This window comes from Phalacrocorax aristotelis, chromosome W (assembly GCF_949628215.1).
Source record: "Phalacrocorax aristotelis chromosome W, bGulAri2.1, whole genome shotgun sequence".
NCBI classification, from domain to species: Eukaryota; Metazoa; Chordata; class Aves; order Suliformes; family Phalacrocoracidae; genus Phalacrocorax; species Phalacrocorax aristotelis.
In genome coordinates, this window is record NC_134310.1 from 11918489 (window position 1) to 11932106 (window position 13618).

Here is a 13618-nt window from a genome sequence, read left to right on the forward strand (position 1 = left end):
CTTGCTGAAGTTGAGGTAAACAACATCCACTGCTCTCCCTTCATCTACCCAGCCAGTCATGCCGTCATAGAAGGCTCTCAGGTTGGTCAAGCATGATGCCCCCTTGGTGAATCCATGTTGACTACTTCTGATAACCTTCTTTTCCTCTACATGCTTGGAGATGACCTCCAGGATGAACTGTTTTATCACCTTTCCAGGGATGGAGGTGAGGCTGACTGGCCTATAGTTTCCCAGGTCCTCCTTCTTGCCCTTTTTGAAGACTGGAGTGACATTTGCTTTCCTCCAGTCCTCGGGCACCTCTCCTGTCCTCCATGACCTTTCGAAGATGAGGGAGAGGGGTTTGGCAAGAACATCCGCCTGCTCCCTCAGCACTCGTGGGTGCATCCCATCAGGGCCCATGGGTTTGTGAGGATCCATTTTGCCTAAATGATCTCTAACCCAATCCTCCTCAACCAAGGAGAAGTCTTCCTTTCTCCAGATTTTTTTCTTTCTCCTCTGGGGGCTGAGATGCCTGAGGGCCAGGCTTACAGTGAAGACTGAAGCAAAGAAGGCATTCAGTAACTCTGCCTTCTCTGCATCCTGCGTCACCAGGGCACCCACCTTGTTCAGCAGTGGGCCCACAGTTTCCCCAGTCCTTCTTTTACTACTGATGTATTTGAAGAAGCCCTTCTTGTTATCCTTGACATCCCTTGCCAGACTGAGTTCCAAGTGGGCCTTGGCCTTCCTCATTGCACCTCTGCATACCCTGACAACATTCCTATATTCCTCCCAAGTGGCCAGTCCCTTTTTCCACATACTGTGAAGCTTCTTCTTCCATTTGAGTTTTTCTAGCTCTTTGCTCATCCATGCGGGTCTCCTGGCTCCTTTGCTTGACTTCTTCCTCCTAGGGATGCACTGATTTTGAGCTCGGAGGAAGTGGTCCTTGAATACTGACCAGCTCTCTTGGACCCCCCGTACCTTCTAGGGCCCTAACCCATGGGATTCCTCCAAGCAGGTCTTTGAAGAGGCCGAAGTTGGCTCTCCTGAAGTCCGGGGTTGTAATCCTACTTGTCGCCCTGCTTCTACCATGCAGGATCCTGGACTACACTATCTTGTGGTCACTTCAGCCAAGGCTACCCCCAACCCTCATATCCTCAACCAGCCCTTCCTTGTTCATTAGTATAAGGTCCAGCAGCACATCTTGCCTTGTTGGCTCCTCCACCACCTGTGGCAAAAAGTTGTCCTCAGCCCTCTTGTGAGGCAGTTAAGGCACCTTTGTTGCTGCTCTGGTTGGCCTGTCTTATTCCCCCATTGTATGTGATGGCATTAGCATTGCCATTTTGGACCCCACCCCCTGAGTCCCTCAGTTTAAAGCCCTCCTCACCAAGTTGGCCAGCCTGCTGCCAAAGATTCCCTTGCCCCTTCTAGACAGGGAATTCTTTCAGCTACCTTCACCTCTCCCACATGGAGGCAGTGATGGCTGCCATCTGAGTCCTGTGATTGCTTTTCAGTCATTGTTTCTTTTGCACCCAGTACTTATTTTGGAAGGCTACTCTTGAAGCTACCAGATCCTTGAAGATCAATAACCTTTGGAGTGCCAGGAAAAAATATTTATATCAAGTTTATACCCATTTATTCTTTTGCTTTTTAATAGCTCTTTTTGCTCCCCTGCTTGTTTTAGCCTCACCCAAAATATTTGGAGAGCATAATAGTATGTTGCATTGGATTTTAGTTTGATAAACCAAACAAGCCAATTTTTTTTTTTCTACTCTCGTATAACAGGTCTGAGGTTCCCTAAACATCCTTAGAGTTTCTATCTCGTTTTGGTGCAGCTAGAATTCCTTTTTTGAATGTGCTGACTAGAGCTGAACAAGGAATTGCAGTTCAAATATTTTCAGTGCTTTATCCAGAGAAATGGGATTTCCTTGTCTCCCTCACAAGCACTTTTGTCTTTTCCATAGGAATGGTAACTCATAGCCAATGTATTATCAACCAATACAGATCTGGTTTTGCATGGAGACTAGAGGTACCAATGGAAGGTTAGTCAAAATGTAGACTCTTGTGGTGCTTCTTGCTTTTCCAGCTCTGTTTTGCTGCTGTTCAAGGATTTTGGCCAGGCCAATGGCCATGTCAATACTCGGCAGGCTTGAGATTCAGATGGCACAGTCATCTGTTTTTTTATCATCTACAGGTATCTCACCAGGAGGTTCAACCCAATGCTCCTTTCAGTTATTGATACTGCTGCCAAGTTTACACATGTTGCCCCAACTGTTTGGCCATTCAGGGCAAAGATGTTAGAAAAGGGTTTGGCAACTCATTTGTTGGCTATAAATATACATGCCAGGAATATGCTGCTTCAGAGCAGCAAACAAGTCTTTCTCCTGCACCATCCTGTGCTTTGCCCTGCCTGAAACCATCCATCTCTTGTTTGATGGTGGTATTGCTTTGTATCTTGCAAAGTTACAGCCACTGACCTGCTCATAGTTTCCATCAGGCAGCATGCTCTACAGCTGAAGACTGCCTCCATCAGAGTGCTCCAGACAAAGAAAAGTATTCTAAAACAGCAGAGGGGAAAAACCAAAACAACCAACTTAGAGCTGAGCCTCTTGCCATCACTATTAAATTTCTCCATGTTATATTACTTCAGTCTTCAAGATGAGGTGACTGTGTATCATTTCTCCTGTTAATGTCTATAATTTAATCTCCTAGCTTGCTTTCTTTGTATCTGCATGTACAGTTCAGCCTTAGCTGATGGATGTCACCATGTTTTTGTATCATATTAATTTGGGGAATGGCAAGACAGAGAAGTGCTTTCAATAAGCTTGGCAAGCATAAACAAAGGCTTTCTCCACAAGAAAAATAATGTTAACTCAACCAAATCAACCTGGAAACTGATCAAATTTGTGAAAGGGTATAATTGAGACAAAGCTTAAGGCTTAGAGAAAGCTCGGTGAGACCTGGAGGAACAGTAACAATAAATGAGGGAGGGAAGTAATCAGTTATGTGGAGCTGCTACACTTAACTGTAATAATCAATTAACATTGTTTAAATGAAGAATCAAGAAGAAAAAAAGATTAACCATAAGATTTACTTGGAGTGATGCTTTCTTTGTCCCTACAGCTCTGTTCCCCCACCTGGGATCTTATCTGTCCCAGTACTCATATTTTATTACTTATAGAGGAGCATGAAATATATAGGGCATTTCACACATGAGTAAAGACACTCTTGGTATCCCACACAGGGTTGTTCTGGAGATAGCAGTTTTTCTTTGCCTCTGAATCTGTTCACATCTCTGATTCTCAAGTGAACATGCAATTCTTTCCCTGAGGGTTCAATGTGTGTTTGGATTCTTTTATATTTTTTCTTCTATCTTCAGTCTCAGGGAGTTCTGTTTTTGCACCCATGTGGTGGGAAAACATCATACTTCATGGAAGCCAAATATGTGAAAAAAGTTGAAAGACAGAGACAGATGGAGCTATCTCTGTGATATCTACACAAAATACTGTGGACATAATGAATTACGAAAGCATTTGCATTAGTGTGTGAGCTTGAGCTGAAAGAACAAAACTGATGCAACAGTGGATTTAGAGCCTTAGTTTTTCTGCTCTTGACCTGCCATTACTGCATGTAAAATGTCATGTTGGACTTTTAGAAACTAAGGAATCTAGGCTCCTAACTACCTGATGTCAAGGAATATATTTATAGGCTGTGTGCTGTTTACACTTGCCTAGACTGAATTATTTTTGATCATGGTCTCTTTCACTCTTATCATATGGAAGAAAGAACAGTTGTGGATCTTCATCTTTCCCCAAACACCACTGGGGATTACCACAAAGAGTTTTACTGCTAGAAGCCTGTACATCTAATTTGATTTTTAGTAGAAAAAACATAGAGCTTCATATGTTTCAGAGTTAGCACGTGAAACCCAACCAAAAAACATCAATGGCTGTCTAGAAAAGTAATACAGTTTCATCATAACCATGCATGTTCTGAGCATTGCCCACAACAAACCTTTGACTTGCCACTTAGTCTAAAGTTTTTGTATCTCAGTGCCTTCACTTTAGGTTATGAGGTAGTGTGTGAGAAATGGGGAACTGAGGAAGCTGTTTTTTTCTCCCTTGTGAGGCAATCTGCCTCACTGCTACTGGTAGGAATGATTCATGCTAGGTTTCTTATGCTTATTTTTGTTTGGAGAAGGTTTCCCTTGTTATTTAATTTGTCATCATCTTCTTCACTCTTCCCATAGCTGATTACTTTTATATATCAAAATGTTGAAGCAAGGGTCTGTAAAACATGTGCATGCATGAATTAAAATAATTTTTGAAAATATCTGTCCTTACTCTGGGGAGATCACACTGTTAGGTAAATCCTTTTGCTGTCTTTCATTCCAGCCTCTTCCTGGGATACACTTGGTCTCAGGTAGTAGAGATCTTATGAGAGGACAAACCTTTTGTTAAAGCAACAGTTGTGAACATACCATTGTTGGTTTTGTTGTGTTTTACAGTGCCATAACATCCATTGGTAAAACTTGGGTCTTCCATTTTTATGTGGGGGTTGACATCTAGTATCTCACTGATATCTCCCTCTCACACTCATTATAGTTTAATATGGCTCTGGTGGCTACAACATCACTTAAGCAGGAAAATACCATGAAAATATTGAAAGTGATCCTAGAAGTAGCAAGGAGCTGGGATGCATGTTCCACCTTGGGTATCCATGGTGGGTTGACCCTGGCCAGACACCAGGTGCCCACCAAAGCCGCTCTATCACTCCCCTCCTCAGCTGGACAGAGTAGAGAAAATATAATAAAAGGTTCATGGGTCAAGATAAGGATGGGGAGATCACTCACCCATTACTGTCATGGGCAAAACAGACTCGACTTGGGGAAATTAGTTTAATTTATTACCAATCAAATCAGAGTAGGGTAATGAGAAATAAAATCAAGTCTTAAAACACCTTCCCCCCACCCCTCCCTTCTTCCTGGGCTCAGCTTCACTCCCGATTTTCTCTACCTCCTCCCCTCGAGTGGCACAGGGGGATGGGGAATGGTGGTTGCGGTCAGTTCATCCCACATTGTTTCTGCCGCTCCTTCCTCCTCAGGGGGAGGACTCCTCACACTCTTCCCTTGCTCCAGCATGGGGTCCCTCCCACAGGAGACAGTCCTCCATGAACTTCTCCAATGTGCATCCTTCCCACAGATTAGTTTTTCACAAACTGGTCTAGCATGGGTCCTCTCCATGGGGTGCAGTCCTTCAGGAACAGACTGCTTCAGCATGGGTCCCCCACGGGGTCACAAGTCCTACCAGCAAACCTGCTCCAGCGTGGACTCCTCTCTCCACAGGTCCTGCCAGGAGCCTGCTCCAGCATGGGCTTTCAATGGGATCACAACCTCCTTCGAGCGCATCCACCTGCTCTGGCATGGGGTCCTCCACAGGCTGCAGGAGGATATTTGCTCCACCATTAACCTCCATGGGCTGTAGGGGGACAGCCTGCCTCACCATGGTCTTCACCAGGGACTGCAGGGGAATCTCTGCTCTGGTGCCTGGAGCACCTCCTCCCCCTCCTTCACTGACCTTAGTGTTGCAGGGTTATTTCTCTCACATATTCTCACTCCTCTCTCCAGCTGCAGTTGTGCAGGTTTTTGTTCCCCCTTCTTAAATATGTTATCACAGAGGCACTACCACCATCGCTGATTGGCTCAGACTTGGTCAGTGGTGGATCTGTCTTGGAGCCGGCTGGCATTGGGTCTGTCAGACAGAGGCAAAGCTTCTAGCATCTTCTCACAGAAGCCACCCCTGTAGCGCCCCCCACTACCAAAACCTTGCCATGGAAACCCAATACAGTATCCCAATGCTATTTGCATTGTCTAGGAGCAGTTATACCTAGTATTTATAAATTCAGGAAAACCCAGAGAGTTAATGGAAATATTTGCTGAACCTAAGATGAGGTAGGTGCCCAGCAAGGTAGTAGATAGTGCTGAAGCTTGGGCTAATCTTTTGAATTAGAAGCAGCAACACATGCTATCTATTTGCATGATACCATTGAAGGACTGAGCCAATAATAGTAAGATCTGGCAAGCTCACAGTGCTGGCTGTTTCTTTGCAATACTGCTAGCATGGTGTCCTGGTTTTGGCTGGGATAAAGTTAATTTTCCTCCTAGAAGCTGGTATAGTGCTGTGTTTTGGACTTAGTATGAGAATAATGTTGATAACACACTTGTTGCGTTAATAGTAGGAGTCTGAGGAGTGGCTAGGGGGAGATCCTACTGTTGAGTCACAAGGTTCAGACAGGACGCCCTTGCTTTCTAAACTCCTTCTCTGAGAGGAGCCCAGTTGCGGCTAAGTCCAGTCTTAGTCTCAGACATGGTCAATGGTTTATTTTCTAAGGGTTGTAGAAGCATGGAATCATAGAATCATAGAATCGTTAAGGTTGGAAAAGACCCTTAAGATCATCGAGTCCAACCGCTAACCTATCACTGCCAAGTCCACCACTAAACCATATCCTCAAGCACCACATCTACCCTTCTTTTAAATACCTCCAGGGATGGAGACTCCACCACCTCTCTGGGCAGCCTGTTCCAATGCCTGACAACCCTTTCAGTGAAGAAGTTTTTCCTAATATCCAACCTAAACTTCCCCTGGCGCAGCTTGAGGCCATTTCCTCTCGTCCTATCGCTTGTTACTAGGGAGAAGAGACCAACCCCCTGTGCTGGTTTTGGCTGAGAAGGGGTTAATTCTCCTCACTGTGGGGGTCGGCTACCTTTCCAGCTTCCCGCGCTCTGCCGCGTGGCGGGGGGGGGGCTGGGAGGGGCAGGGCCATGGTGGGGGCGGCTGACCCCGACTGGCCAATGGCAGGTTCATTCCATACCATGTGACACCATGGCCAGTATATTGAGGCGGGGCAGTGGCAGCGCGGGGGCGGCGCGGCGTCGGGTCGGCGGGCGGCGAGCGGCTGCGGCGCGTGCGGTTTGTTTCGGCGGTTCATTCCCCCTCTCCCCTCCCCTCCCTTCCCCCCTCCCCCGGGGCTTTGCGCCTCTCGTTGTTCTCCTTTACATTGCATTTCTACTGTTGTTTCTTTTAATTTTAATTATTAAACTGTTCTTATCCCAACCCACGAGCGTTACCCTTCTGATTCTCTCCCCCATCTACCGGTGGGGGAGTGAGCGAGCGACTGTGTGGGGCTGAGCTGCCGCTAAACCACAACACCCCCGCCTCGCTACAACCTCCTTTCAGGTAGTTGTAGAGAGCGATAAGGTCTCCCCAGCATCCTCTTCTCCAGGCTAAACAATCTCAATTCCTTCAGCCGCTCCTCATAAGACTTGTTCTCTAGACCCTTCACCAGCTTCATTGCCCTTCTCTGGACACACTCCAGCACCTCGACGTCCTTCTTGTAGTGAGGGGCCCAAAACTGAACACAGTACTCGAGGTGAGGCCTCACCAGTGCCGCGTACAGGGGCACTATCACCTCCCTGCTCCTGCTGGCCACACTATTCCTGATACAAGCCAGGATGCCATTGGCCTTCTTGGCTGCCTGAGCACGCTGCTGGCTCATGTTCAGGCGACTGTCAACCAACACCCCCAGGTCCTTTTCCTCCAGGCAGCTCTCCAGCCACTCCTCCCAAAGCCTGTAGCATTGCATGGTGTTGTTGTGACCAAAGTGCAGGACCCGGCAGTTGGCCTTGTTGAATCTCATACCGTTGGCTCCGGCCCAACGATCCAGCCTGTCCAGGTCCCTCTGTAGGGCCTTCCTGCCCTCCAGCAGATCGACACTCCCGACCCAGCTTGGTGTCATCTGCAAACTTACTCAGGGTGCACTCAATCCCTTCATCCAGATCATCAATGAAGATATTGAACAGGACCGGCCCCAACACTGAGCCCTGGGGAACCCTGCTCGTGACTGGCCGCCAACTGGATTTGACTCCATTCACCACCACTCTCTGGCCTCGGCCGTCCAGCCAGTTTTTAAACCAGCGCAGAGTGCGCTTGTCCAAGCTGTGAGCAGCCAGCTTCACCAGGAGAATGCTGTGGGAGACAGTGTCAAAGGCCTTACTAAAGTCCAAGTAGACAACGTCCACAGCCTTCCCCTCATCCACTAATCGAGTCACCTTATCAAAGAAGGAGACCAGGTTAGTGAAGCAGGACCTCCCTTTCATAAACCCCTGCTGGCTGAGCCCGATCCCCTGGTTGTCCTGCACGTGCTGTGTAATGGTATTCAAGATGATCTGCTCCACTTATCAGAGTATTTGTTGTTAGTAACTAATTTGGCAGATGCCCAATTTAACATTACAAGGCCGGTTGCGTTCAATGAGAACTATCATGGCTAGATTAATGAATAGTGCAATTTATTAAAGCAACAAAGACACGGGTTCTTTGGATTACTGGTGATAAATTTGCTGGTTACAAGGCACACATAAATACCAAGAATATGAGTAACACTGCTAGGCTACAAGTATGCTAAACAAATATGAAGTGACTCTAATGTATTGGAGATTTACAGTGTGACTCCAATGCCTTAGAGATTTAAGCAACTCTAATATATTAGAGATTTAAAGTGACCCTATATAGCGGTTTCTAAGTTTTCCCGGGGAAGCACTTGTTATAACCAAGCGTTCGAATCTTACCCAAAGGCATCCCAGTGGGGGGGAAGAGAGGCTCAGGCGGTCAACTGGTCCCAGAAGTCGGAGTGGTATCTTCCCCAACACCCTCTTTCTCTTAAACTGTTTTATACTATTTTTCACCTTTCAGGTGGAGCTTGAGTGACTCTGGTCATACATGCCTTTATTATGATTGGTGTAAAATTTCCTCACTTTGCTTTTAAAGGTGTAGACTAGAAAAGTTCAAAGCACATGCCCAGTGAGGGGTGGTTGCACCTTAGAGGCGTGTAGCTTTTGGGATGGAGGTGTGTGTTGGTATTATAATGATATTATAATGAGCAAAGTTCACCAAAAGGACAGCATCTTGTCAAAAGTATGATGGACTGTTGGCCCAGGGTAGCAAATATGCAGTGTACCAGCTCCATGGTACCTCGAGTTCCCATTTATCACAGAGCCTGGCTGCGATGCCTCCACACCGCTCCACCCTCCAGACAACTCCTCTTAGAGTCAGTACGCCAAGTTCTCCTGGCGCTGCTGACATCTAAGGTTACTAGGGAACTTCCGTGGAATGGATTCCTCACGTCAGCTGCACTTCACCTTGAAAGCCTCTTCCATGCTGTACCTTTTCTAAAAACATAATTTTAATTTCTAAGTCACCTCCAGCGATTATTCCACAGACACTGATGTTTTAGTTGTTGCTAAGTAGTGCTTACGCTAGTCAAGGACTTTTCAGCTTCCCATGATTTGCCAGCAAGGAGGTGCACAAGAAGCCGGGAGGGGACACAGCTGGGACAGCTGACCCCAACTGGCCAAAGGGATATTCCATACCATATGACGTCATGCTCAGTATATAAGCTGAGGGGAGTTGACCGGGGGGCAGTGATCGCTGTTCAGGGACCGGCTGGGCATTGTTTGGCAGGTGGTGAGCAATTGCATTGCGCATCACTTACTCTGTATATTATTATTATTACTATTACTTTTAGTAGGTAGTTAATACTACTATTTTACTTTATTTTATTTCAGTTCAGTTATTAAACTGTTCTTATCTCAACCCACGATTTTCTCACTTTTACTCTTCCTATTCTCTCCGCTCTCCCACCGAGGGGGGGAGTGAGCGAGCGACTGTGTGGTGCTTGGTTGCTAGCTGCGGTTAAACTGCGACACATGGATGTGCTGGAATCTACATATTTTTAGCAATTTAGAATGTCTGCTGTTGCTTTCCTGTTTAGCCAGTAACGCTGTCGAGTTTGAAGTGTTTGCAAAGCAGGGGGGATGCAGGCATGTGTTTCAGACACGGAACCAGCTGTCTTTGGAGTCGGACACCCTGCCCTTCCCACGCCCGGGGCAGAGGGCTAGAAAGCTGTCGCAGCCGCCTTCCACGGCGGGCTTCGCGCCATCTTCACCCGTGGCTCTCGGGCGCAGGAGCTCACACCCAACTCTCCTCGCCGATCGGCAGGGCGCACCGCTGCTTCCGCGGCACCATGGAGACGGCGCCGCAGGGGGCGGTGGCGGGAGAAGGCGGTCCGGGCGGCGCTGGCGTCCCGGAGAGGTGCACGGAGGCAGCCGCGCCGCGGCGGGCCCCGAACCCTCCCCCCCGCCGCCATTCCCTGTTATAAAAGCGCTTCCGGCGGCCTGGGTCACTCTGACATCATCCCCTGCATCCTAGTGACATCGGTGCATGGGGGAGCGCGGTGACGTGTGCTATTTAAAGTTCCCCAGGTGGAGGATGGAGGCAGAGTCAGTAGGTGTTGTCGCTAGCAGTAGTAAGCTGGCTGCTTGTGGTGGCGTGTGCGGTGGACTGTAGGGCCCTGCCCTGCCCTTGGGAGGGGTGGGACGAGGTGTGGGCTGCAGGCGTGGCGGCTGCGCCTGCCCACCATGAGGAGGCGGGCGAGCCCAGGCAGCGGCTCGAGGACGCCGGAGCAGCTGTGTACTACCTGACGCGGAGCTCGCTCCCTCCCTCCGTCCCACCGACTGGGCTGAGCGCGCGGGCTCGGCGGCCCCTCCCGCTGGCAGTGACCGACCCGCCGCGCGCCCAGCACGATGCCCGCCCGCCCGCCACAGAAGGCGTGACGACGAGGAGCGGACTCGCCGCCGCGGGAAGGAGGAGCGGCGCTCCGCATCTCTGCAGCCGGGGGTGGGCGGATCGAGGGAGCGCGGCGCCCCGGTGCCCGCGGGGGACGCGTCGGCCGCCGCACGCCGGAAGCCCGATGCCAGCGCCGGTGCCGCGGCTCGCTCTGCGTCCTCGGGAGAATGCATTGGTGCCCCCCCCGCTACTGGAGGGGGCGCTAGGAGGAGCGGTGGCGTGGAGCCCTGCGCGCACCGCCTGGCCTATCCCGCTCCGCCACTGAGTCGCACGGAGCGTTCGGCGGCCGCTTACCTGACGGCGAGAAGCGCCGAAGCTGGCGCCAGCCCCTCGCGGAGAAGGCGAAAGTCTTCCCGTCCGCAGGAGGGGATCCGTCCGCCCCCGGAGCCGCCGCTGCCGTCTGTCCAAGGGCCGGAGCCGCTGCCTGCGGGCGCCTGGCGGGGCCGGCGGCCATGGGAGCCCGGCCCGCGGGGGGCGCTCCCTAGCGCGCGGGCGGCTCCGCTCGGCCTGGCAGCTGCGAGCTGGCGGCGCGGCGAGTCCAGCCAGCGGACTGCCGCCGCCACGGGGCTGCAGAGCTGCCGTTGCGGCGAGGAGAGCCCCAGAGACGCGGCACCGCCGGTCGCCATGGGGTAAGGATGTCGTGGATGCCGCTGGGACGGTGCCGGGGCAGGGTGGAAGCGGCTGCCCGCTCGAGCTGTTGATGTTCAAGCGGGCGCTGCTGAATGCGCATGGAGGCGAGTGGTTTTATTGGTTGGGTGCATAAGAAGCAGGAATCCTGCTGCAATCAATGCTGTGCATCAACCTGATGAAAGAAAAGCGGGGCGCCCCGTGATCTGCAGGGTTTTGCCTCCGCCGTAGCCACATCGGATCGCTGGAAGAGCCGCCTTGGCTTCCGGATCCCCACCATGAGGACCTTCCCCATGTCTTTTAAGGGTGGTCAGTCCTGAAAACGACTGCTTTAAGCTCAGTGTGATATGGTGAAACTTAAGAGTGGCGAAGGCTCGTTTTAACTCTTCTGGAGTCTTCAGAGGATATAAAATAAAGTGTGAATTTCCCAATATAGTGAAGAAGGCTCTAGAGAAATCTGCTTTATAGCAGGTCCCCTAAGTAAATTGGGACATTCACTTGAGGCTTTAAAGAAATTAGAAGGAATAAAATCTTTAGATGTGATCAGGTTCATTTTAATTTAGTAGCTATAAAAGTTATATAGATACCTGTGAAGGCTTTCCACAGCTGTATTCTTAGGAAATTGTATAGTGAGACAAAAAAATAAACCTTGTGCTTGCCTGATAATTTCTGAATAGAATGGAAACTCATCCGTATTCAAAAGTGACAGAAACCCAGTATGATTTGACTAACTGCAAGGTGGAGGCAGACTTTTAATGCATTAAGAAGAAGCTGGTTTTCTAAGACTTTATGGCATAGTTCAGAGTATAAAGTTGTAATTCATGTCATTTGTACTTTGGTTATTCAGGAATGTGAAATGGATATAGTAATATGGAAGTTTAAAAGTGTCTCTTTCATCAAGCCATTAAGGACACTTGGAATTCTCCAATATATTAACTTCCTTGCATGTAGGGTGATAACAGCTGTGTCCTTGGCTTTGTCCTAGTCACTGGGGCTTGCTGTACAAGATGTAGGAAGGAATGACTTCTTAGGCTAGCTTTTGTTTTCCTGTTGTCTTTCCTTCCATTTGAGAGGAAAAAAAATCCCAAACAGAATAAACCCAAGCTTGCAGCTGTCTAATCAAGAAAGTGATTGTGTGTTTCAAAAACCTGCCAAAAGGCTAAATAATGTTATAGTGTTTTGGGGATATATACTTAAAACTGATAAGCAGACACAAAATTATGTAGCTTTTAAAATTCAAATAATGGAAAACATCTCCTTTATTTAAAATCAGTATTGTGTTTGTAGATATGTCAGTTAAATGTATCATATTACAAGTACAGAGAACTGTTGAAGAGGAGTAAACTTTGTACTTTCTCCAGAATTAAATTGAGCACTTCTGAAAACAAAAACCTGACTTAAAAAAAAATAAATTCCTTAATTCCTCTATTTCATTACATCCAGTACTGCTAGTGTTTTAGTGTGGTAGCTTCTTGTTGTGGTTCAGCCTCAGTCAGCAATTAAACACCACGCAGCCGCTCGCTCACTCCCCCTACCCCTGTGAGATAGGGGAGAGAATCGGAAGAGCAAAAGCAAAAAAACCAAACAACTTGTGGGTTGAGATAAGCACAGTTTAATAATTACAATAATAATGATGATGATTATAGTAATAACAATAATGATAATATAATGAAAAGGGAAAAAACCAGAAAACACAAATGATACAACTGCTCACCACCCAATGACCAACACTGCCCATCCCTGAGCTGAGATCGCTGCTTCCCTCCCCCGGCCAGCCCCTCCCAGTTAACATACTGGGCATGACATTAAATGATATGGAATATCCCTTTGGCCAGTTTGAATCTGCTCTCTTAGCTGTGCACCCGGCAGAGCATGGGAATCTAGAAAAGTCCTTGACTAGTACAAGCACTACCCAGCAACAACCAAAAACACTGATGTTTATCTCAACATTGTTCTCATACTAAGTCCAAAGCACAGCACTATGCCAGCTACAGTAAAGAAAATTAAGTCTGTTCCAGCTAAAACCATGACAGTATCCACCCCTTATTCTATGTCATTTACGTCATGCTCAGGTCCCATATTATTCAATACAATTTCAATAATGCCTACCCGCCTTCTCATCCTTTAATTGAATATACAGATTTCAATTATTATTCCCCTAGTCTGTGGCCTGCCCCTGTAAAATGTCCATGAACTGACCATTGAGTTAATTTAGTCCATGACTTTGGGTTCAATCTATTGTATGATTCTTTCAGAGAGGTGGTGTGCGGGCTGTTGGACTGTTGCACACTGAAGTCAGTCCTTGTTCCATCACCACTGCACTAACAGAAAAACCC

The 13618-nt window shown here is 48.3% G+C and overlaps 1 protein-coding gene across 3 annotated transcripts in view; it reads left to right on the top strand.

Moving 5' to 3' along the window:
- The first annotated feature begins 10459 nt into the window (after positions 1-10459).
- Positions 10460-13618, top strand: part of LOC142049403 (homer protein homolog 1-like) — a 126960-nt gene continuing 123801 nt past the window's right edge. For all 3 annotated transcript variants that reach the window (XM_075077097.1, XM_075077098.1, XM_075077099.1), the window contains exon 1: positions 10460-11284. In XM_075077097.1, coding sequence (XP_074933198.1) covers positions 11280-11284 — 5 coding nt within the window. In that variant the 5' untranslated portion in view covers positions 10460-11279. The remainder of the gene's footprint in view (positions 11285-13618) is intronic.